This window comes from Neomonachus schauinslandi, chromosome 3 (genome assembly GCF_002201575.2).
Source record: "Neomonachus schauinslandi chromosome 3, ASM220157v2, whole genome shotgun sequence".
NCBI lineage: Eukaryota > Metazoa > Chordata > Mammalia > Carnivora > Phocidae > Neomonachus > Neomonachus schauinslandi.
Genome location: NC_058405.1, coordinates 9,791,050 through 9,817,529, shown reverse-complemented (window position 1 = coordinate 9,817,529; position 26,480 = coordinate 9,791,050). Strand labels below are relative to the sequence as shown.

The window sequence follows — 26,480 nt, the reverse complement described above, 5'->3', positions numbered from 1 at the left end:
TTAAATAACATGAGGAAAAGCCCCTCTCATGACATAAATCAATCCTCATCATTTGTCAGGTTAGTGCTTTTAGGTACTAGTTGTTCCAGCTTAAAAGTAAAGTAGAATGTTTCCTGCTTGCCCGCATAACCATTTCTGCTAAACAATGGCCTAGATCTAGGATTAATGACCAAATAAAATATTTCCACCTTGTTAGAGATGTAGCAATTCTAAAAATATCTTGTTCCTATTCAGTCTCTGGCTCTATTGGGACAGCAAATTGCAACCAATTATGATGTTTTGCAGGAGCTGGGACATGCCTATTAAAAGTGACTTATCTCTCTTCATTTCATATAGTCATAAGACCTTAAAACCAGTATCTAACTCCAAATGAAACTCTTAAGAGATCTACTACGTCCTTGCTCAGAGTGCATTATGTACCTTTCCATAAACTAGCCTTCCAAACCGAATACATTACCTTAAGACAAACAGCTAACATTCAGTGAAACCCGAAGTAGCTCAGAGCACAAAACACACTTCCAGAATCTAAAGAAATCATTCAAAGTGAAAATGCCCTGTGCAGGGAACTCACATCTATAGAAACTGTAAGTTCCATGAGGTCAGGTGTTGTGTCTGTCTTTTTCACCATATTTCTCTTGGCTCAGGAATGTGTTGCACCAATATTGGTTGACAGGTAATATTAGAATGGAAATGTGGCCAATATTTTCAGTCAAATAATGGGTCATCATTCTTTTGATAATACTATAACTCTAAAACTAGTGGAAACAAGAAACAAAACACATGAACATAGGGGAAGGGAAAAAAATAAGATAAAAAACAGAGAGGGAGGCAAACCATAAGAGACTCTTAACTCTAGGAAATAAACTGAGGGTTGCTGGAGGGGAGGTGGGAGGCGGATGGGACAACTGGGTGATGGGCATTAAGGAGGGCACTTGATTTAGTGAGCACTGGGTGTTCCACACAACTGATGAATCACTAAATTCTACTCTTAAGACATAATACAGTATATGCTAACTACATTGAATTTAAATAAAAAATTAAAAAAAATTAACTCTGAAACATAATTTAAAAATATATAAAACTAGTGGAAACAGAGAACGTAAAGAAGAAGTAACAAGGAAAATTATCACCAAAGAATGATTTTGTCGATTGTTAACTCTATAACATGTGAAGAACAGCCAGTTTGGCTTTTCAAAAAAAAAAAAAAAGGTTGTTTTAGTTCTTTCTCCAGAAAAAAGAAAAGTAGGGTAGTTTTTCATAATGTTATGAATTATTTCATAAGTTATTTTTCTTTTGGGGCGCCTGGGTGGCTCAGTAGGTTAAGCGTCTGCCTTCTGCTCAGGTCATGATCTCAGGGTCCTGGGATCGAGCCCCTGGAGACGGCTGCTTCTTCCTCTCCCTCTGCCGTTCCCCCACTTGTGCTCTCTCTCTTTCTCTCAAATAAATAAATAAAATCTTAAAAAAATAATTTTTCTAATTTTTCTTTTTATTCCCAAGTGACTAAAAAATGAGATGTAAACTGCATTGAGGAAACGGAGAAATTCCTGTGCAGAGGCCACCATGAACTCGTAGTTTCCAATTTCTCAGAGTCCCCAGCACGTAGCTCACATGCCAGAAGTAAGAAAAATCCTCAGAAAGTAAAATAATCAGAAAGAAAACCCATGAACTCAACTTGGGTGGATGACGTGTAGCAATTTCAATCATGAGCCTCCTGCATATACAGACAATTTTTAAAGAAGCAGAGTTTTGCCCTCAATTTTAGTAGCTATTAACTGTTGTTTTACTGTTAGAGCTGATTTGCTACTCACTGTATGGTATGTTGGCTTTGGCATTTATATAGGTTTTTTTTTTAGTTTTTTTCATGATGTAGAAAATGAAAACAAAGAGATAGTTCATTCTCAAATATTGTTGATCATTTTAGGTAGATACTGTTTATCATTTCTGAGGTAGTCTTTAAAAGTCCTTATATGCAAACATTTCTTCCATTATTTACCTACCTATCATCTACCCTCTACGAATACAGGATTTTAAAAACTAAAACACTTTAATCAAACCTAAATTTTGTTACTCTTTACAGTATTTCGTAGTTTTCACCCTAGAGAAAAACCAGGATAAAATGGCAAACTTCAATGGTATTTTTTTCTTTCACACTAAAAGGAAATAAAAAACCAAAGTACTTGATGCCATTTCATGAACATATAGAAATAATAAAATTCTTTCTCTAATTATCATTATTCATGTGCTTGCTTTAAAATGTTCAAGTCTAAGTGGTAGCAACATTGACCAGAAATTGGGTTTTATTTCTTTGCTCTGAGCTACTCTCATAAGGTGAAGACATTACCACTCACTTCATTAATGCAAATATAACCATGTTAGAATGCAGACATTGCATATCCAAGTTCTGTCTCTGTGGGTTTATCATGCTCTTTCAGGAGAGGAATGTGTAAATAGTGCTTTTCTGCAATTCTAACTTGAGAAATAAACAGACTCCTATATTCTTTGCTGATGCTTAATGTTTTCCAGTGGGTAAAAAGATAAGTGTCATGCATAATAAAGATCATGAACAGGAGGGGACTCGAGGAATAAATTAATAAAATTTGCTGGTGACATTTATTCTACCTTAACCATAATCAATCAAGAACTATAAATTGAAGACCTCCTACATATCCATCACTATTGAAAAGTGATAGGAAATGTACAATCAGGGAATCATAGATTCTGAGGAAAGATAAGAGCCTTAGAATTCATTTAGTCAAGATGTATGTCCTATCCATTGGATGCTCAGGGGTTTTTTGTTGTTTTTATTTTTTTATTTTTTAAAAGATTTTATTTATTTATTTGACAGAGAGATACACAGTGAGAGAGGGAACACAAGCTGGAGAGGGAGAAGCAAGCTCCCCGCTGAGTAAAAAACCCGACATAGGGCTCGATCCCAGGACGCTGGGATCATGGCCTGAGCCGAAGGCAGATGCTTAACGACTGAGCCACCCAGGCGCGCCTCTTGTTGTTTTTAAATTAGAACCTTTTCAGTTATCTCTGAAGCCCCAGCACACACAGCACATTAGCTGTCAGTAGAAGGCATACAAGAGTGCTTCTTGAATGAGTGAATAAGTAAACTCATTATTATACACATCCCCACCAAGTGCTTGACTCTTCAGCCTACATTTAAGCATTGAGTAATTATACTGAGTAGAAGTAGTCTTCCATATATTTCTTGCAGACCCTTTTGTTATTGGATATACGAGTTTAATTTTTGTGAGGTAGGTATTACAGGGTTTGTGTACTTAAGAAATCTGTATAGCAATGGATCCATATGGGATCGACCTGCTCTCTCTACAGGCCCTGGAAAAGTTGCTCAAAGGTGGACCAAGCACAGTTCACCTAGGAAAGAGAAGGAAGTCTACTCTATTCCAGAAATGAGACTTGTATGGAGAGACCTTGCTTACAGGAAAACAAAATTGTCTCAAGGAAATAGAAAGGTAGGAAAAATAAACACCTTATTAAATAAAGGTATTTGTTTCATTGGTAAATGTTTTAATATCTAAAAAGAGTTCACTTCTGAACAACCCAGGTCCGTTGTCCTTAGCAACCTGCTCTGACAGGATGCCCTTGGCCTGAATTGGCCCTTCAATTCAGCAGGTGCCCTATGGCCCCCCTGCCATCTGTCTCAGGCTGATTTCTCCCCTGAGCTTTATGTGATGGAGACCACTTCTCCTTTTCAGGACTGCGCTATTGGTTTGAAATCCAGTGTCTTACTATGTTTCTAATTTCTCAATTCTCAGCAAAACTCCTCTCTCTCCACACATCATCTCGATGCTCAAGGACACATTTCTTGTCCTATTCTTTCCCAGACAGAGTGGGGCGATCACAGACAAGGCTCCTCTGTTTGCTCACAGGCCAGCCCACCTGGTCAACAGGAAAGGTGAGCACTACTTATGGCCAGGTCATTCTGCTTACTGCAAGGGCCTGAACTGGACTGTGAATTTGTAGACATCACCATCATCATCATCATAAACAATACGCTGTTTCTATAACATCACATAAATAAACATAAAATCATTTAATCTCTATGTCCTGGTTCCTGAGACAGTGATGTTGACCCATGTTTATCAAAGTGTGCTCCTTCAGGCATCTGCACTAGAAATGCTGGGATATATATTCTAAATTCTGATTCTTAAGACATATTAGATTCACTGAATTGGAATTTTTCAGGCTAATGTTCTGGGATCTGGTTATTTACACTGCTATCTAAATGAGTCTCATATATGTTGAGGATTTTGAACCACCACGAGAATATGTGAAAACCTGATAGTCCCCTCCCATATAATGAGCATCATTTTTATACAAGTTATGAATTTAACTCAGCTAGTCCTCCACTTTGCTATCCAGTGTCCCAAATTGCCTCTACTGATTTTGTATACTTAGGAATTAAGTAAAATATATAAAAACACTTTCCCAAGAAGTCATGTTTTATTTTATAAAGTTCTTTCTAATAATCTAACTTCATTTATGCTGATGTCATTCACCCCATTTCTTCACTGTTTGTCTTACATTCAGGAAGAAAAGGAAAACAATCACCATCTGTCACAGACAATTTTTTCTCTATCTGCACATCATTCTTAAGACAGCCCTTAGCCATGTTTCTTTCGGGGGAAAGAAGCTTTGTCATCATCCAGTAGTGATCGAGTGGGATTATAACCCACCTGCATCTTCTGTGGGCAAAGTGAACATGTCTCAAACTCAATGCAGCAGACTCCTCCACCCACGCCCCTTACTCCTTCTGGGTTTTGTTTTCTCCATAAGAAGTGCCACAGATCACCAGGTTCCGAGTCAGTCCTTTCAGAGCGAGCCCTGACTCTGTCACCCCCATACCCAGACCACCATGGACTTCTTTCCACATCTCCTCAGAAACACTTCAAATATCTCTCATCCTTTCCAGTCCCTTCATTCAGGGGTTGCCAACACCACTGTCTCCAGGCCCAGAAATGAAGCTGACTTGTGCAATATCTTCCTTTATAAAATTCAGGAGAAGCTGTCACTGTGCTTAAACTGTAGACTGTAGAGTGCAAGCCCCACTAGATCACAGAGAGCACATGCATGTGCACATATGCTGTCCCAACAAAACAAATGTTTGTAGTTTGCAAGCCCTCTTTAGGTTTCTCTCTCTTTTTCCTCCCATTTCCCCCACCTCCCTGGCCCCGGTGACCATGGTTCAAGTCTCTGTTTCTAGGTATTTGATTTGTTTAAATTCCACAAGTAAGATCATGCAGGTTTTTTCTTTATGTGTATGATTTATTTTACTCTACTGTCCTCTAAGTCCATCTACAATATTGCAAATGACAGGATCTCCTTTCCTAGGTCTGAATATTATCCCATTGTATATACTCAGCATCCCTCACTGACCATCCCTCAGTGGTCACACTGCCATTAGTCTCTTCCCACTAATCCTCACCATTACACGTATAATCCCTTGGAAGCCAAATTATGGCCACACTGTTCCTTGCTTAGAGAATAACATTAACTAAGCACAGCCCGAGTTTTGGAAAGGAGGCTAAGGGAAAGGGAAATAGGGGAAAATGGTCATGGGGCTGGAGCAGAGAAGGTATTTTGGGTGTGGTTAGAAAACCCAGCCTGGACTTCAAGAGGGGGGGGCTTTGTTTTTCCCCCCCCGGGGGGGGGGGGGGGGGCCAGGGGTAAGCTATGGGGGTGGGGGGGGGGGGGGGGGGGGGGGGTGATTCCCAGGAAGGTGATGGAGTGAGCAGAAGACATGGCCCTCCCTCTCTCCTTGCCTGGTGACGGTGTCTCCCGTTTCCTCCCCTTTGCTGTCTGCTCCTCCCATCCTCTCTTCTTTCTTTCTTCTCTTTCCTCTTTCCTAACACTGCCCAGTGCATTGCCCTACTGCTGATTTGTGATCTCCCTTCCACTTTCCTTTTTCCCCTCTTCTCCCTCTTAAGCTTCAGTATCTTCTCCCCGTCAACCCCAATTCCTGCCTTTGTACTCTATAAAATGGCATTGGAACTTGGATAGCCTAAAAGTACATTTACTTCTTCTTATTGCCTACTTTCAACCTAACATGGGATGTTTCAAATTTTTCTTTTCTCAAAAGGCTACTTAAAATTAGTTATATGTAGTCTAACATTCGCATTGGTTTCTCAGTTGCTTTTTCCTTCTGGCAAGTGACCCTAAGTAGGATGACAGCATCCTTGCCTTTGTCATACTCAATTATATTCTGTGCATCAGTGTTCAGCATCGTGGGAATTACATGCATACTAGAGGGAAATTAACTGAAGTGCCATACTTGCTTTCTTATTACTATAAATTATCCTAGCCAAAATACCAAGAAAGGATAACAGCCATTTTCAAATTGGGCAATATATCCAACTGAGTCATAATGTGGGAGAAACCATAGGGAAACTTAATGAAAAAAGAAATATTTTTAAGAATAGCAAGTAAAGCTTTAAAATATGTGTAAACTTAAAAACTGTTATTTAACATTTCATAAAAAGAAATAAAAATACTCTGACCAAAAGTATAATCATATGAATAAGTGTGTGTATAATTTAAGCACAATACATAATTCCAATGAAACACACACAAATATATATACACAAATTATATATATGTATATATAGTCTCAAAAGGTGTTATTGTTTGTGCAGAAGAACATGCATATAGATTTATAGATTGCTAGAAAAACAGAGACATTAATAATCATCTCAAATTTAATACCCTTCTTAAAGAAACTGACCTATTCAGAGAGCTGAGGACTGAAGGATGAAAGGTGGAAAAATTTCCATTCTGAAAGGGGCACCTCTGTGTAACTTATCATTCAAAAAAATCTGTGTAACCAGATGAACTTAGAATCCTGACTGGTTATAGTTTTGCCACCCTGCTCCCAGAGGGCAGATTATGAAAGGCTGGTCCCCAGGCGAACGGTCTTCAGATGCTACTGAAGCCCTTGGTTTAACATCAGATGTTACTGATGGCCAATGGTGGTCACTGTGGCTCAAGTGACTTGATAAACCCCATGCACTACCTACTACCTAAAGAAGAAAAAAAGCCAGGAAGCATGGACAGAGTACCCTAGCAGCACTGGGATAAACGGTGAGCAGTTTCCTGAGAATGGATGTCCATAGATGCTATTCAGAGATAGGACGGGTATCAGGGATGGCCAAAAGACTCACACAACACCCCATGAGCATAGAAATACAGGTGAATGACTGTGTGTACCTTTGTATGAGTAACTCTTAGGGAAGAATAGAAAAATTTGAGGGAAATTAGACACCACACTGAAAAAACAAGTCAGTTCCATTTCTAAGCCCCAAACTTGAACAATGATCAGAGGAACAATGTCAAGAAGAAAATAGCATGTTCCATCCCATTTTATTAGAGCTATCGACTCAGCAGGAAAACATGATTGATGGTAAAGGAGGCAGAGACTCTGAGGCTTTCCTATCTGGGAGGCCTTGGGAAGCTGAAGGAACACAATTCAAGACACGTGAGAGACGCTTGCTGGCATAGAAGTGGGGAGGCAGATCCACCTTCGTAGAAGAGGCTCAGGAAAATCCTTCTGAAAGATGTGCATATAATATTGGAAAACTATCTCATGTAGAGTAGATAAGACTTTGAGGTTCTTGAACATGCTTTTTCCAGAATATACAGCATTTTCCTTATTTTCCTGAATTAAAGGCTGTTTCATCCCTCCCCCTGCCCCACGTTCATTGCGTATTGATAGCTGGGTTGCTGCATTAGTGAAGAGGCCTACAGAACTGCTTCACGTTTCTGTAAACTTCAACTTAGGGGCAGAGGACGTTAGGAACACCAAGTACTTAGGCTGGGTTCTGTGCCTAGGTAGTCTATCCACCAACTCTACTCTTACTACCTTGGTCTAAAGCTACCATCCTCTCCCCCACCAGCCATTGTAATGTTCGCTGTGTCATTGTTGATTGTCAGGCTATGGGCTTTTGACTCATCCACCAGTGGGCAGGTAGGGGCAGTAGGGGATCCTTATTAAACTGTAGGTTCCTGGGGCTCCTGCTAGATCTACTGAATTGAAATATCTGGAGTCTGATCCAAGGAATCTGCCTTTACCTCCTTTCCAGGTGATTTTTTTTTTTAAGATTTTATTATTTATTTGACAGAGAGAGAGACACAGCGAGAGAGGGAACACAAGCAGGGGGAGTGGGAGAGGGAGAAGCAGGCTTCCCGCGGAGCAGGGAGCCCGATGCAGGGCTGGATCCCAGGATCCTGGGATCATGACCTGAGCGGAAGACAGACCCTTAACGACTGAGCCACCCAGGCGCCCCTCCAGGTGATTCTAATGAGCCCAAATATTTACAAAACACAGTAGCAGTGTACTTTTTTGATTCATTTAAAAAACCCGCATGAAAAAGGATTGCCTTCCTCTCTACTTGTATCACTTGGTTAAGAAACTCAGATGAAATATTAATCTCGGGAGAACACCAGGGCTGACTGCCTCCCCAGATGCCTGCATGTGGATAACAGAAACATTTACAGCACCATTTGGAATATAATATTCTCATAAATGTCAGCCCGTGGTAAGACAACAATAATGGATCTTTATACATCTTATGTATGTCGATTACCTTATCATTCAAAAAAACCAATCAGACTAAAACTGGAAGTTTCAACCCCCAAATTAACTTAAAGCCTCCCGGGAAACTTTTTAATTTTACAGATGAGAAGTTTGAGAGGCAGAGTCGGGGGCATGACAACACAGGTGTTGGCAGGATCCGGGACCCAGGTGTTCCAAGCAAGCCCAGGGCTCTACCCACCATCAATCTCTTTTCCTTTCTCCCGCTCCCCTTTTTCTTTGCTCATATCAGAAACACATCCCGACTTCAACTCTTCTTTCTCTTTGCCCAAATGATGAATACTCTTTTCCCTTCATCCTAAGTTTTTCTTCAGAGTTCAGAATTTACATTCAAACTGTGTCTCTCTATGGAGGATTTTCTTAGTCTTTCAAAATCACAGGTTGTTGCGAAAAAAATTTGCTCCCCACAGCACTATAGACAGTTTATAGTTGGTCAAAATACAATTTTCCCCAAGCATCATATTGAACTAATTCTTTAACATAAGTATTTCCTTGTCAGTTTCTGTTCGACGACCTTGCATCCTGTGCTCTACCTTTGACCAAATTGTTGATATCTGACATTAAATCTCTTGAGATACATTTCAAGGAACATATTAGAATCATTATGACCACACAAGAAATGACTATTGTCACTTCAAAGGAAAGATTCCATGGGGAACATGTGCCTTCAGCCTCAGAACTGTGGTTATTTACATTTCAGACAAGATACCTTTTTTGTCCCCCCCCCCTTACCTCCACCCCAGGTGAAATTATCTGACAAATTGAATATCTTTATTTGGATGGCAGGGGCTTATGAGATTTACTTCCAATGCAAATCGAGAAATATGCACCTTGAGTCAAAACACTGATGTGTTTTTCATTCAACAGAATTCATTTTGAATGATCCGAGTGTTTTATTGCCTACCTTCTAAACCTACGGATCCTCAAAAAAATTGGTCCCATATTAGGCGCTGGCTTATACCATGCAAACATTACGTTGATCTTTTTAAAGTGGGCATTAGCTTAAAACAGATTCCTTCATTTTCAGGACTTAAGTCTTTATTACTTTTTTTTTTTTAAACCTGAGGTTGACTGAGGTTTTCCTTTTAAAGCTCCTCAACTTACTTCAAAACTTCTTAGTTGAGTTAACTATGTTTGGCATGGTTTTTAAATTTAAATTGCAGGTGTTATATGTAAGAAATTTTCAGAATCTTAAACAGTATATAACAGTGGATAACATCAAACTTTTCCCAGATGTAATTTTCTATGATTTTTTTTTTAAATTTGAGAATCTCCAAAGGAAAGGGATTATGTTTCAAATTATACTTCTTAATAACTGAAATGAAATTTGTACCCTAGGTAACAATTCCTTAAAGGTTTTCATTACATCATCATGTGTTTATAACTTCTTGTTAGAATAGGTGCCAGACCATATGATGAAAAATGTCTGGCACATGGAAATAGTATAGTGAAACAGTAAGCTAATGAGTCAGACTAATAATGCTCAAATCCTGCCTTCTCTATTTACTAACTGGCAGACTGCACAGATTTTTAAACTCTCTGTGTATCAGTATGATTATTTTTTTTAAGATTTATTTTTTAAATTTTATTTATTTGAGAGAGAAAGAAAGGGAGAGAGAGAGAGCATGACCGAGGTGAGGGGTAGAAGGAGAAGCAGACTCCCCGCTGAGCAGGCGGGGTTCGATCCCAAGACTCTATCCTGGGACTTGATCCCAGGACTCTGGGATCATGACCTGAGCAGAAGGTAGATGCCCAACCAACTAAGTCACCCAGATGCCCCAGTATGATTGTTTTAATAGTATTTGCTTAATAGAATTAGATGAGGTAAGACTATACAGTGCTTAGAACAGTGTTGGGCAGAGTGTACTATATAAATACTAGCCATTATTATTATTATTACATAAGTAGACCTATTATTATTATATAGTATAGTAAATGTTATATTCTGTTATGCTATATTATTATTCTAGTAAACACTCACTAATTATGAAATAAATGATTGACTATAAAAGTATATTCTTTTTACTGAAATATTTGAAGTTCACATTGCATTACATTGAAATAAACAAAGCACTTTAACTATGGCGTATTAGTAAAGATTGGAAATTGCATTTGGTTTGTATCTAAATCCTCTTCCTATGAGATGGCTGAGGATTGTAAGGGCCTGGCATAGGCAGTGGGACCTCTCAGGGTAGGGGATGGGCAGATAGAGTGCCTTTTACCAGATCTTGGATTCAAAGCAGAATCAAGGTGGGAAGAGAAGAAAGCCAACATCTATAAGTCAGGAATCAAGCCACCAGAAGGGAGGCCCAGATGTCAAAGAACTGGAGAACCAGGGGAGGTGAGAGTAGAGAATGGACGGGTCAATAACAAGCCTGAAGTTGTTACTGAGACAAATCCGGGGGCCAATGGTGTCACCCCCAGCTAGCCTCCTGAGACCTGATACCTGGGCGGGAGGCTGCATAGACTGCATAGACTGGGCATTAGTGCCTTCCTCACTTCTATTCCTGCCACACGCTCAAGATGATTTCCCTACCTTAAAAAAAAAAAAGGTATACATGTGCTACCTCACCACAAAAAATAGGAAGCACCTCCCTCAGTAGCAAAAAGATAAAATAAACATTCCCATGTCCCCTGACATCAACACATGTATCAGAGCACAACAAACAATGTGATAAAATCCTTAACAGGACCTGAGAACCAGAAGCTATGGCGGATGCTGCAGCTAATAATTTTTAAACATCTCAAAGATTACCTGAGGGAAAAGAAAGAAACAAAAATAACAGAACAAATGTCAAATCAATAAAATTGACTTGTATCTGAATGGAGGCATCTCCAGAAAGTGATCTTTATCTGAATCATATTTTTCCTAAAAGGCGGGGGTGGGGGGGAGGTGGGGACAGGGAATTCTAGCTGGATCTTGCTCTTGGTATGTTGAATATTCATCTTGTGCAACAGAACACAATTTGCCTAATGTGGGGCCCAGGTCTGTGTGCAAGAATACCCTTCAGGGAACTCAGATGAAGCTTCCAGAATAACAAGAACATTTTCCAGCTCACCACAGAGGGAATCCGCCACTCGAACTTCATTTTCTTTGATAGGATTTCCCAGATTTGCTCAAGAAAATGCCCCGGGGAATGTTTCTGCTTAAGTTGTGTGTGTGTGTGTGTGTGTGTGTGTGTGTGTGTGTGTATAATGTCCGTATATATGTTTACATGTAGTTTTTTGATGATAATATTTCCCACAACAGAGTTTTAAAGAATTTATATGAAGATGGCATGCAAACCCAAATAAGAACATTTTTCTTTGAGGCACCATGAATTTAACTTGTCAATTTCTGCTCCAAGGATAGGTTCATCTAGGTCTCTATTGCTTGGTTCTGTGGCAGAAATTAATTCTAACTACACTATAATGTATGGATACAGCACATCTGAATATGAATTATTTGTAAATAGTAAATATTCCAGAAGTCATATGGATAAAAATGTGCTCAACTTCTCATATGCATTAACACAAAACAGAAAGACTTACTTAGATTTAAATTCTGCAATATACATTTTATAATAGAAGTATTTTCCCCAGTAAAACATTAACACAACCTAAATTCCTAGTTTTAAAAGAACTACTCTCTTTAAATTTTCTTTTTTAGAATTCACATTAATTCTGTTTCTTTTTACAAAATAATCTTTTACAAGAAACTCTCTAAGACAAGTACATTTCTAAAGAGAAATTAAAAAGATTAACATCAACTCTTTCAAAATTACTCAATTTTCTACAAACTAGTTCATTTTTTTAAAAATATGCAAATATACAACTTTAAGAGGTAATATTACTCTTCTGCTTGATATACTGTTATTATCAAACATTGATGAATAATGAATCAATAGCCCTTACAGCATTGTAGTAGAGATCAAATATTAAAGCAAAAGTGGCAGAATCAATAGACACAGATCCTTTTCATTTTGTTGTTGCTGCTACTGCAAGCACTGAATGAATGGCCAATATCTTTGGCATGTTACTTACTGATGGATAGAGGTAACCTTCTCCATTCATGGCTATATACAACCCTGTCTTCACTCCCTGGATGGCAACAACGCGCAGTCCCACTGGTATGAGGTTGAACAGTGCTGTAAAGATAAACACAGCCTGTCACAAATGGACCTGGAGAAGCAAAGCCTTGCCATCACTTTTCCCTCCCTCATTCTTTTATTTAAAACAACAACAACAACAACAACAACATCTTTGTTACAACCTTCTGAGAAGTTCCAATTAACTTTTATTTCTCTTTATAATTAAGATGTTTCTGCAATGGGTAAAATTAGTACTTGAGCTTCAATTTGTACACCTTAATGGTCTGCCTATAGCATTTCAAAGAAGTGATAGACTAATAAACAGAATCAGGCCTGTAATCCCAATTCCAGGATCACAGTCTTTGACATCATTTGATACCAAAAGAGATCAGATGTGAAGATTCTCAAAGAGTGGAATTTAAGAAGTCAAAGTTGAGTGCTTATTCAGGTCTTTCATGCAGAAGGTGTGCTTTATCACTGCAATGTAGGACAGGCCAGAAGTTAAAAAGGTAATTCCAAAATGGAATTACTCTTGCTGAACCAATATGAGATGCCAGCAGAGCCCAGAAAAGACGTGCGCCTGCCAATGTGCTCAATTTAGAAAGAACTAATCACACTGAACATTTTAGAGAGACATTTCTTTACTAATATCTCATAGAGCTGTGAGTGATAACTAAAATGAAAGAGGGAAAAGTGTTCAATTTTACCCATCTAAGAGATAAAAACTCACTTATAGTCCCATGTTCCGTTTCTTCCCTTATCGACAAGGAAAATATTTTTATATATTTTTTACATAGTACAGAGAGTAATGTTATCATTGATTTCTTAAAAAGTCTTAACATTCCTTTAACACATTTCCATGCCAGGGTTATATGTTAACTCTTCAGTAGGTATTCTAGCACCATTCTTAGTAATAACTGCTTGATGGTTTGGGGGACTTTAGTAGATATGTTTATAAGAGAAGTTAATTATCCACAGTGCTCTTATCTGCTCCCATTCAATGTCTTAATTGAAGACTAATTCCAAGCAGCTGTACCAGGCCAAAACACACAACAACAGCATTGAGATGCTGAAGTGAACAAGTAAACAAAATACCTGAGGTTTAGGTTCTCAACTGTATTCCACAAAAGACAAATAATTGGGAAAACGTGGGCCATGTTGACTTCAATCTATGGGTCTACTCAGCACATAATTAAAAATGGACTTTATAAATTCATTTCTATTTAATTCTGAGGCACCACATGCATTGTCAGAATAGGCTGGGGAAAATTATACCTTCTCTTTCAGTTATTATATGTTACTGATCCCAAGATCTCAAGATGTCTGTGATGAAAGGAACATGGCGGGCCATGGCCGTAGATAATTATCCCTATAGGAATACTCAGAGGAGTGTATATGGTTCAGCGGCTACTAGCTTTCACGAAGCAAACTAATATTGGGCCATCTTCCATGGGATTCTAGGGGCTTATGTTATGGAAGAATGAGGCTTATGCTTGCTCACTTCTATTACTTAAATAATAAACATGAGTGGGAATCATTGAGCAGTATGGCCAATTCCACTTTTGACCGAACACCTGAACTGTCCCATCTCCCTTATATTTTGAAAGGATGGGCACCATAGAACAATTTCTGATTGATATGCAAAAGTTTTAGAGGAAAAACATAATTGCATGACTGTCCTTGAAAACTATTCTAACCTAACCCATTCAAACTTAATTATTCTAATCTTTATATACTCTTAATGGTCTTTATAGGTGCCATATATCTGATATAGGCCAGATGTTATAATTCTAGAAAGTAAGAACATATGAAGTCACCAGAACAATGTGGTATAGGAAAGAGAAAAATTATAAATGATAGTCTAAAATGACCATACAAAAAATAGTGTTTTTTTCTAGGATTTTGTTGGGATCTGAATTATAAAATGTCAGTTATTATCATTTACAGAATGATAATACAAAGTGAATTCATATAACCACTGACATGTGGAAGCCGGTTCAGAGCTGACCATAATGAATCCGTGGTGCTAATTAAAACTACAGATACCCACATTGATTGAGACATCATCATATTTTTCCATTCCTTTTGTATTTTATATAATTATAAAGCAGTGTCACAAAGCCTAGGGGAGTCAGAATAAGATGCTCATGCTACTTTGTTTGTTCTGTGGGACTCTAGTTTTCCATGTAATAGTGATTTTCAACCCTGGCTATACTTAAAAACCAGCTGTATTCATAAAAGAGGACAGCCATGCCCAATTGCAGACTAATTAAATTAAGTAAGAATCTCTGGAAGTGAGGTTAGGGTTTAGGGCATAAGGAATTTTTTTAAAGCTCCTCAAATGACCCTAAAGTACAGCCAAAGTGAAAACCACCATCCCAAGGCCTGTGGGGGTGGTGGTCACAGTGAGCGATGGGCAATTTTTACACATCAAATTATCAGGTCGGAATTTCTAAGATGAGAGGGCTTGGTTCATGTGAGTTTCTAATATTGCCATAGTTACTGGCATATTGATATTTCTATAGTCCTATTCCACTTGTAGCTTTTATTAAGTCTGGTAATGAGAGCGATTAAGTTTAAGAGCACAGGAAAACCTCATGGCATCCCCAAAAGCAACTGGGGGAAAAGAAAATCACCCCTTAATCAAATGCCATGGTTCATGGTAATGCTAACATTTAGTAGATAGATGGGAAGCTCTAAGAGTTTTAAACGAATATACCCCTGAAAATGAGTCTGGTGATGTAGTAATCTGGGTGCTCATTTCTTCCTGGGAAAGATCTTTCCAGGGCACATGGAAGCCAATAATAAGCAGTCAAGTTGCTACAGTATCTTCTCTGTTTGGACCAATCATCCATCATCAACCACCATCTTGCCATTTTTCCTCCCAGAGATTTCTAGATCTCGAGCTGGAAAACCCAGGGAGGACTTTAGTGTCGGGCTCACCTGCTTGCTGGCCTTTCTCTCTCTTCTCCACTCATCTGAAAATTTTTGACAAAGGCAGCTTAGTAGGGTGGTTCTGACTTTGCCTAGTTCTAAATAAGCTCGTGTTTAGTTGTGTGGTATGTGTCCAACTCATCACAAAGATTTGAAGGTTCAAGCCTCAGTTTTGTTATTTGGTAACTTTCAGGGTGGCATCATGGTGACTTTTAGGGCATTTCTCCTTATTTTTCCTACTTACAGATGACTAATCCTTGTTTTGTATTCAAAGAATTATCAAAAATCTGGAATGCATGCATAAATTACTACATCACACCCTAATGCAAACCAAAAGGGCAATGCTCCCCTTAAGACCTTCCTGCCAGCATCTCTAGTGTTCCTCCCCTTTTTATAGAATACTGTTCGCGGCTTATGATTTTCTCAAGACTCATAAGACTGCTGTAATGAACCAGAGAAAAGGAAATCATCTTAAATTTCACCAAAAAAAAAAACTATGGTTTTTAATTGCAAAGGTGATGGTACCCAAAAGTCGAGTTAATTAGTAATTCTCGTGACTTTTATAAACCTGCTGTAGTCCCACCAAGTTTTATTAAATTTTAGAGTCATACAATTTTTATAGGCTTTTGAGAAGAGAATCTTTACCTCACCCTGTTTTGCTCTCTTCTGCTATGTCTTTGCAAATGATGAAATGGTAACAAAACTAACCTAACTAGCTAAACGTGCACATAAAATGCAACACAACTTGTAAGAAAAGCAGCTGAGGCACATAGTGCCCCTTGAGTTCAGGCGCTATGACTTGGTTCTGGTTTGCTTGGACACAGGAGCTCCTGTTCCCTCTTCATTCCTCACTAGCATTTAGGGGGATTAGAGAGGATTCCAAGTGTTGCCCCAAGATTCTTGTTCCTTCTAATACGGTTGCACACAGCAGGAGAAAAGAAACCTCACACATTTAGAGAACAGAAGGTTTGTGTCTCTTTCAGCATCTCAGCTTTCCAGTGTAGTGTTGAATATGGTTCAGATAACCAGATATAATTACGTGTGTATGCATATAATGTCTACCTCTGCACTTTCACAGTTTAGAAAATATTGTGCTGCTTATTGAGTTCTGAAGCAATATGATGTAAAAGACAGTGTCTACCTAACACTTCTTAATTCAGTATTGATTTCCATCATTAAAAACAACCAACTTGTTTGGCATTACAAAAACCAAAGAAGGAGGTAGGAAAAAGTGCATAAAACCTTTGAAAGAAATTATTTTTCTAAGAAGTCCAACTAAGCAGCATTTTCATATAGCTATGGTTTATTTCCTTTCTTGAAAACTTTGTCATAAGGGATGGCTTCAACCTCTAAATCAGAATGTCCTAATTCTTGCAGTGATCAGTTATGGAAAACTAGTCCTCACGCTCCCCTGGACTTTGGCTGAAGGAAATCGGAGAACATTGAAGACATCAGAACTTTTGAATCTCGAGAGTCCTTGACCCCCACAAGTATAAGACATAAGAAAAAGAGAATGCCTTTTGTCAAAGAATGGGTAAGGAGTTAAAGATAGCAGAAAATGAGCAGACACACATGTATTAGCTTGAACCAGAAGAAACTGACATTTTTACAGATCAAAGATGGTCAAGTCCTTATACTTTTAAAAAGTTCAACCTGATAGCAAAACCCCAACAACTAAACAATGGCTGACAATCAGTCTTATGAGTAAAAATAACTTCTCTTTCTTCCTTGTGTTTGAATTGCTTTACCTTCTCTTTCTCTAAATAGAAGAAGGAAATGATGACAAAAAAATCAATGAACAAATATGATAGGGAAAAGTTTAAAAGGACAAAAGGGCAACAAAGTAGACACAAAGAGAGAAAAAGATTAGAAATTGAAAGAGAGGAAAACGCAGACAAACAGAAAAAAATTTAAAGTTGAAAGAAAAATTTAAAATGAAGCAAGGTCCAAAGTCTAAAAAGTAAACACAATGGCTGGAAAAATATTGACATTTCACATAGCGACACCAAATGAAAAGCAGTCTACTTTATGTTATTAGCTATTCTCTGTGCTATTGAAAATTTGATTACTAGAATTGAAAACAGAAAGTGCCTATAATTTGGTCTTATGTATTCAAATCCTCTCTTCTTTTCATGGTATGGTGCTCTATATATAAAGGGTAAATGCTAAATGGATGAAACGATTCATATCCATTCCTGATCCACTAGTAATATGTGAAAAATATTTCCAATAAAATCAGTTTTTGCTTTTCATTAATTCTCCTGCACAGGAGAAAGTGTCTATTTTAGAACTGATATGCTAAATTAAAAGGAATCCAATGCCAGTATAAACAGAAAATGGGAAAGAAAACACAGACAATTGAATAAGGAGGGACATCAGAATGAAAATACAAAGAAAAGTTAATATATTAAAAAACAGTAAAATGAAGACAGACACTGATACAGTGGAGGGTCAGTGGCTTTTCAATTAAAGGCAAATCATTACAGACCCAATTCTGTAAAGTAGTAAAACATTTTGTACAATGTATTTAAAGGCACAGAGCCTTCATGTCCTCTCTATAAAAGAGATACTATCTTTTCTTGTTGAATGCAAATTTGAAAAATTACATTTCTATTCTTTGAAACAACTAATCCTTATAGCTCTTGAATTTCCACAGTTATCATTAAAAAGCTAAAGGCCTGATGAAAATATTCCCAAGGTAAACATGGATTCATCTTACATCCGAATGCACTAGTGTAGAGAGAGAGAGAGAGAGAGAGAAACTAATTATCTTAAAATGGCAGGCTTCTTGTGTTACTCTGTTCATGTTTTCATCCATGTGGTCCAAGTAAAATCGTGAATGGCATCCTAGCGTGTAACATTTGTAAAAATGAACCAACAAACTAACGTAACAAATATTTGTAAATGTAGTTCAAAAAATCATTTATGTAGCAGCGTATCGTCTACCAACGGTGTTAACGGGTGGCCTGGGTTGTCACTTACTAGAATTAGTGCTGTCATCCTTGGTTCCATCGAGAGCTCCATCGGGGTGCATTTGCAAGTAGTAGCCTTGCCTGCAATATAACCTGGTCACTATACCCTTGAGCTGGGGATCTGAAAGGCAAACATAGTTATCATAAGCCTCACAACGTGTCACAATAGAGTTTCTTATTTCTTTTTTCTGATTCTTTTCTTTTCTTTTTCAGAAGAGGGCATTTGATAGAAGTAGTACCTTGACCTTTGATTCTGTGTCTCCCAGATTCCTCTGTATTTATCAAACCTGGCACATACTAATCATAGAAGGTCAGAAGCTGCATTTGTCCGCTGCAGAAAACGGGTCATTTTATAAAACTAATGTGTGGATTTAAATGATTAATTAAAACAATTAAGCTACTGAATCTATTAGTTTAATTATTAGTTAAATCCTAAACTAATTAGTTTAATATCATTCAGGACGGCCATACAAGAGTTTGGCAAACTTCTGGCTCTAAGAAACCTTATTAAAGGCTTTTTCATGGATTTTTCTTTTTACTTAATTTGACAAGTAATCCCAAAAGGTGAAAAAACTGTATTTTTTTAAAAAAAATCAAACTAACATTTTGATATGCATTCTTAGGAAAAAACCCGTTATGGGGAAGGTTTCTTTGATGTGTAAAGGGGTCACCCTAACTGGCATGGAAGCATCTGGTACTTATGCATGACCCATAGAAAAATGGGAAAGTTGATTTCTGAGCTCAGGGTAAGGCACAACAAACCTATGTGAGGTCAGCTGTGTGGCCATAATCCAGACAAATTAGACATATTAAACTAATTTATAACTAAAAAGGAAAATGAAATTATTTAACATGGTTTTGATTCTTAACCAAAAGGGCCACGGATAGAGGACAGTGGAAGCTTATTAAAACAAAAGGGGAAGTTATATGGTAACAGACTTCTCATTTGATGATCCATTGAAAAGATAACCACTAAAGTGACCCAGGCTTTACAAAGGGCCAGTTGTACCTTTGAAAATAAATATTTACATGTGGCTTTTCAAAGGCCATCCCCATCTCATGACTAGATTTGATGTTGGACAACATAGTCCTCGCCAGGGCAACTGGCACCTCTCCACAGCTGCTGAATGGGACATACAAATGCGATCAGATCATGCTATCAAAACAGTAGAATGGTACAGAACGATGAAGCCTACCATCTTGTAATTGACAGAAAATTTGTGGATTTGCCAACTGGTGAACACACACAAAAAATACACATGCCAAAAAAAGGCTGTTCCAAACCAGAATACCCTTAGCCTTTTGTTTAATGCTCAAGAAATTAAAGAGAATGTCAATATCTATTGTTATGTACATATGATATAACTAATAATTTGAAAAATGACTTTATGGTACACAGATTTTCTTCAAAGATTCTATGAGAATGGAAAAAATCTGGGGAATAATGCATGAACACCACAGCGTCACATCAGTGTGACTAAATATAATAGAATGTAGATGCTTCTAAAAGGCTAGGATTAAAAAAAAATCTAAGTGATTATTGGAATTGTGTGACATATGTTCTTTATTCTGTAGTATATACCTTTAAAAGTCACACAATTCTAAGATGTGCATTAGTGGAAAAATTATTCTCGCACCTTAGTCTGCCCATCACTCAGTAAAATTTGACTGGGCTACTGACTCTCTAAGTATCCAGGGTTCCTTTTCTTTTCTATGCTGTAATTTATTTATGCTCTTCACTGAAAATAAGTGACATGGAAAAGAAGAGAACAAAGGTAAAAAGGTGGGTTCTTAATTGTCATGAGGACATACAGAGGATTTCAGAGATTGACAATTCTTCTGTAAAACCTTCATGTTCTGAATGACTTACTTTTAAATTCTACATTTTAGCTTACTACATCTTCTGGACTTGAATTAAGTAGGTCAGGCGAGGCAGTACAAGACATCCAACCCCCACAAACTCCCTTACACTTAAACAAAAAGAACACTTTTTTTGTTTTGCTTTTTCTATGATCAAAAAGACAAGGGATAACAAGTATTGATAAGGATGTGGAGAAAGGGGAATCCTCGTACTCCGTTGGTGGGAATGCACTTGGTACAGCCACTGTGGAAAATAGTATGGGGTTTCCTCAAAAAATTAAAAATTGAACGACCAAATCCAGTTGATCCAAGAATCCCACTTCTGGGTACACAGCCAAAGGAAATGAAATCAGGGTCTTGAAGAGATATCTGCACTCCCATATTCACTACTGCATTATTCACATTAGCCAAGATATGGAAACAACCTAAGGGTCCATCAGTGAGTGAATGGATAAAGAAAATGAGGTATCTATACACAACAGAATATTATTCAGCTTTAAAAAAGAGGGAAATTGTGTCATTTGTGACAGCATGGATGAAACTGGAGGACATAAGGCTAAGTGAGCTCTTCCTGACCACACCTGATTTCTGATAAGGAAGTATAAGCAAAATACGAAACTGTGTTTTTCAGTTCTCACTAAATTTCAAAGAAACATTGGTAACTATGTATCTAGTTTCACATTATTTGATGTTGTCTCTTTAGAAACCATAATAGCATTGTGCTCTTCTCAGGTGCCAGGCACTATTCTTAGTACATCGCAGGATTGACTCATTGAACTCCTCACGACTTACTTAACGGGAAGCCCACTTTGAAGATGAGGAAGTGGAGACAGAGTGATGGAGTCATTGACAAGGAACACAATACTGACAAGTGCCCAGCTGGGGTTTGAACACGATCCTGCCCCCATGACCACTAAACTATGTGGCCTCTGGAAGTTGAACAATTGACCTGAAGCTTTAAAAAACCTAAAATAAAATGCAAATCAATTTTGTTTATCTTTTCTTTTCAACTAGGTTTTTAAAGATTAACCATGGTGTATCTAAACCCAAATCCTGCATACTTGGACCTGAATCTGTGATTTAAAACAATAACATGAAATTAGAATCAAAGTGCTTGAAAATCTCTCCTATGATCTGCCCACTTTGCCATTGGCCACATTTCCAATAAATCTCCATCCGTGCAATCCTCACCGAGGTTGCAGATCTAATATTGTAGGCTTAAACTGGTCTAGTGTCATTCGCCCTCCTCCACCAACTCCAGCCAGAAGGTACTTGTACCCCTGACTCCATGACTCATGTGAACTGTCTCAGAGGCTCAGATCAACACCGCGTTTGCCTTTGTCATTCCACCTAAACAGTTGCCAGGTTCCTGCAGATGCTGCCTTCACAATCTCCCTTATTTCCCCTCCGTACTATTTTCACCGCCAGCAGCACTTCAGCGCCTCTTGGCCTCTCCTAGGTGGTCATCCCACCTGCAGTGTGCCCGTTCCAATCCAGCAGATGTGGAAACAGGCCGTGGACTATTCGCACGCCCTGCAGCAGCGGGGCCCCATCTCTCCTGCCGAGCCTGGTTTGCTACTGCTCCGAGCCATCCCCTGCACGTAGCCCAGCCTGGGTCACTGGGAGCTGCCTGAAAATATCCCATAATCTCTCACATTTATCATGTCCCCTTAATCTTCCCTGTCTCAAACATGCTCACCTGCATAAAGATGCCTCCTTGCCCATCTGTGCGCACACACCCACATGCATACATCTTTGCATACTTAACTCCACCTCCTCCTTCTTAAGTTCAGCTCCATCAACTCTTCCTCTGGGGCACTTCCCTGACACCTCAGATGAGTTCAGATTCCTCCTCTGAACACTTTTATGGCAGCATTCTTCATAGGCATTGCTCATTTTTAAAACATCAAAATTCTTTCATTTTGAAATGTTTTTAATACATTAAAAGTTACAGGAAATAATACAACCTACATCTCTGTACCCACCATGGAGGTTAACGAGTATTAGTATTTTGCTTTATAATTCATGATTTGAATTTCACATTTATTTGTGCAATTATGTGATTGACATCTGTCTCCAAACTGTACTGTAAATTCCATGAAGAAAATCGAAATGTACGATACTGCTCACCATTACATCTCCAGGGTCTAGATAAATAGGAGCTGGGCGATATATGTTTCTTGAATGAATGCTGACTGGGTTAGAGTGCAATTTATCTAGTACTTTCACATATTGCTAATGAGAGTGAAACTCGGAACAACAACATGAAATCCAAGATGGCAATAAAGCCTAAAAAATATCCAAAACTTTTGACCAGGTAATTGTACTTTCTAGACTTCTAACTTAAAAATAAATCCTCGGGTTTATAAACTTTTGTGTAATGACATATGTGTATATAACATGATCATGACTATTTAAAAAATATTATACATGGGCGGAAATATGGGAAAGTGTACAACAAAATATGAAATGTAAATATATTTTGCTGGTTACTGGAATATGTATTTTTCAACATTTTATTATTTAAAAACTTTCCTATAATTTTATAATGAAAATGCAGATTTAATATTAATGCCTTTTGACAAAGGATGTATAAAGATAACATTTCATACATACTTGCAATTCATAGTGCATACATATATGCAAATAACATAAATACATATTACTATTGTAGATTAACTGGTTGCGCCAAATTTTCAAGGATTCCACGTATTAGTTTCTCTTTGTGCTTAGTCACATGTCCACAAAACCTTCACTATGATCCTCACTTATAAAACTGGCCATTGTGCAATGTGGCCATTTATAGCTTGAGGTCACTCTGGAAAACAAAACCTTTCCTCAAAGCCCACAAGTACAAAGCCAAATAATCATAACAAACACAAAACAAAAGAAAATGAAACAATTTTCCTGAGAAAACAACCAACTCAGTTATATGTGGTCAGGCAATGGTATGACTAAGTTTCTAGATCTACTGTGTAGAGGAGAACAAACCCTCCATGTTCTCACTCTGCAGCAAGTCTCAACTTCAGCCTAATAGGTGCTGAACAGCTCACTTACATGTATTATTTCATGACTCTGTGAGAGAAACACTGACAAAAGGGCCCCAAAATATCTCACATGACTGCCAGAATGGACAGGACCCAGTCTGGGCAGCTGCAATGGAAGCACAAGTCTCTCAAAAAAGAGCATCCAAAGTGGGCTGTCTCTCCCCAAAAAGGAGGGTAAGGTAATGGATTGCAGCACATGAAGACCCAGTATTAGAACTTCCTGTTTGATCATCACCTCCAAAAATGAAAAAAGAAATTAAGCTTTGCTAATAGTTAACATGAATTGACTTCAGAGTCTTCAGGGTTACATGTCGCATGAGGTCCTTGAAGAACCTGAGGCAGGTTGGGGCATCCTATAATTCTGAGGGTCTGGCACCATGACCCTGGCTGCCAGTCATTGTTCCCAATGAATGCTTTGCAATATGCTGAAGTTTATACCTTCTAGGGTAAGAAGATGTATAAGTTATATTATCTAGTTTAACTAAAGTTGAGATATTTTAGGGAAAAAAAATCCAACAGAGATAGTATGGATTAATGGTAATACTAAAAGAAAAAAATCTAACACCAAGAAAATAGCAAAGGTGACCAATCCTCCACATGGGTTATGTGGCTAAAAACAAGTACACAAATAAATAACAAAAGCAATGATGACCTGCCTATTCAGATCTAACATGAAGTCAGCCAAAAGTGTTTGAAAATGTTAGGACATCTACTATGATAAAAACAGAACATCACCCCAAATGAATAGTATGCCTTGAGATATTAAACAGTGAAAATATTACATGTGTGAAACAAGCTTATACTGAGGTACATGTTCATTTTTTTTTCATTAAACTAATAGGATAAGAGTGTTTGGTGACATTCTTCTAGTGAATGTTAAATATAAGCCAATGTTAAATATAAGCCCTACGAGAACAAGGATTTTCTGTTTTTGTACTGATATATCTGAAACCCATACGACCTTGACTCTTAATTAATAACTGAAGGAAAATAAATATCTGAAATCCCTCACCTACATTTTAGCTAGCCATATAAAAAAATGCAAAAATAGTTTTCAACTCACAAAACTGTTAGAGTCCTTTATTCTTTCCTAAAATACTTGTGCATTCAGAATATTTACTCTGCTTAAGAAAATATGAAAACTTTGTCTTAATTATCCTTTTTCCTTCTATTTTCTCTTTTGTTATGCTTACTGTTTAACACATTTTGCTTACACATTTTACTAAAAATGTTTTGAGGATACTCTTTGTCTGAAATTCTGTACTAAGTATGCTCTCTGACATTAATTAAAGTAGAAATAATGAAAGCTAACGTGAATGTGTTTCAAGAAAAAAAGTGTTTCATAATATATTAGCCTCAACCCTCAAAACTGAAAGAAATGCAAATCAGCTCAACTGCCTTCAGATACAAGAAAAAAAATACCCAACATTTTTAATTAAAACAATCACTCTCTCAGAAGTGGGTTCATTTAAATCAATCACTGTCACAAATTGTTTCCATGCAATGTGCAGACTGACAAAAGAGAAATCGGGATAATTCTTAGAATGATGGATATATTTTTAATCATTATTTAAATTGAAAAATGCACAATATGGCACGTGTTTTTATATAGCAAATATAAAAAATGTATATACATCACACATATACCATGTTTGTCTATACATAAGTCTCAGTACTTATTGGTTATCAGTGCAGGTTCTTAAATGTCACTCCTCTATTAGCTATGGAAAAATCACATGTTTTTTATAGCGTAAAAAGCAACCTTTGGAATAGACTTTTTTTTTTGTGTGGCAGATCTAATTAGATTTTGGCACTCCTAGTAGCAGAAAATAGCATTGTGAATAATTTACCCAAAGCCATAAATTATCATATAATTCAGCCATAAAAATAAACCATATCAGAAGCTCTTCCAAAGGGCTGAGGAAAAGGGTGGGGTGGGGACACTAGGAAAATTATGAATAAACTAAAGTTATGTGAAAACCTGCTATAACTTTCTGTTAATGCCATCCTTAGGATTGCATTCGATGTCCTCTGGAAATTGCCCCCATGCTACCTCAAGGGCACATCACGCTAGAAACTTTGTTTCAGCTATTTCAGAATGGTCCCTCAATCCACCATTCCAATCCAATGCATTACTATGTCTGCTAAATTTTAACTGTTGATTCTACAGCCTAGAATAGGCTCTCCAACTCTGCCTACCAGAATCTTATGCTTGTAGGGACTAGAGATAGAACTCGCATAAAAAAACAGTTCTTGCCCTCAAAGAGCTTGCTATCTACTGAGAGGAGTAAGGGAGAATGTATAATATGATTTTATGCCAGTTAGTCATGTCTGAAACTATTGGGTTTTTGTGTCTTCCTGCCCTGCAAATACATTATAAATCCCTTGATAATTTGCATCATATGTTATTCAAAGTAGTCTATCACTATGCTTTGCACAGAGCAGATATCACACACAAATACCTAATGACTGAATTCATTTTGTTTGTCTTTAAAAGAATCTATATATATAAGCCCTAAGTGACATTCAAGGCAAGATGGATTTTTTTTTAATCTTATTTAAGAATTGGAGGAGCAGAGTAGGCTTGAGATAAAGATAAATGTGGGTTTTGAAATGGAAACACAAATAATTAAAAAACAATTGTTTTCTAAAACTATTTTGGCCAAAAAAAAATCCCTCTTAATGAAGTATATTAATGAAACAACAGTGAGTAGAGCCTCTTCTTGGGGAAAATATTTGAGAAGATGACTGAAGGAAGGCATGCCATAATATCCTGCTTAAAATTTGACCCTCAACTCCAAGGAACAGACAGACCTAAGAGTGGTTCTTGGGATTCCTAATGCAGGGTTGAACTCTCACTAACTTTGTGAATCTCCAGTGTCTACAAGCTCCAAAAGGAAGCACATCTTCAGAGCTCAGTTAAAAACACCCTCTTCCAATACTATTTTCCAACAAGGTTCTCTAATTGCAAGATTCTAACATA

At 37.6% G+C, this 26,480-nt stretch overlaps 1 protein-coding gene across 3 annotated transcripts in view; it reads right to left on the bottom strand.

Moving 5' to 3' along the window:
• The window catches only part of FGF14 (fibroblast growth factor 14), a 596,870-nt gene that overhangs the window by 101,743 nt on the left and 468,647 nt on the right, over positions 1-26,480 (bottom strand). For 2 of the 3 annotated variants that reach the window (XM_021695973.1, XM_021695970.1), the window contains exons 2-3: positions 18,601-18,711; positions 12,638-12,741 (exon numbers count right to left, since the gene is read on the bottom strand). In XM_021695973.1, coding sequence (XP_021551648.1) covers positions 12,638-12,741; positions 18,601-18,711 — 215 coding nt within the window. The remainder of the gene's footprint in view (positions 1-12,637; positions 12,742-18,600; positions 18,712-26,480) is intronic. The other variant, XM_021695971.1, reaches the window with a different exon arrangement.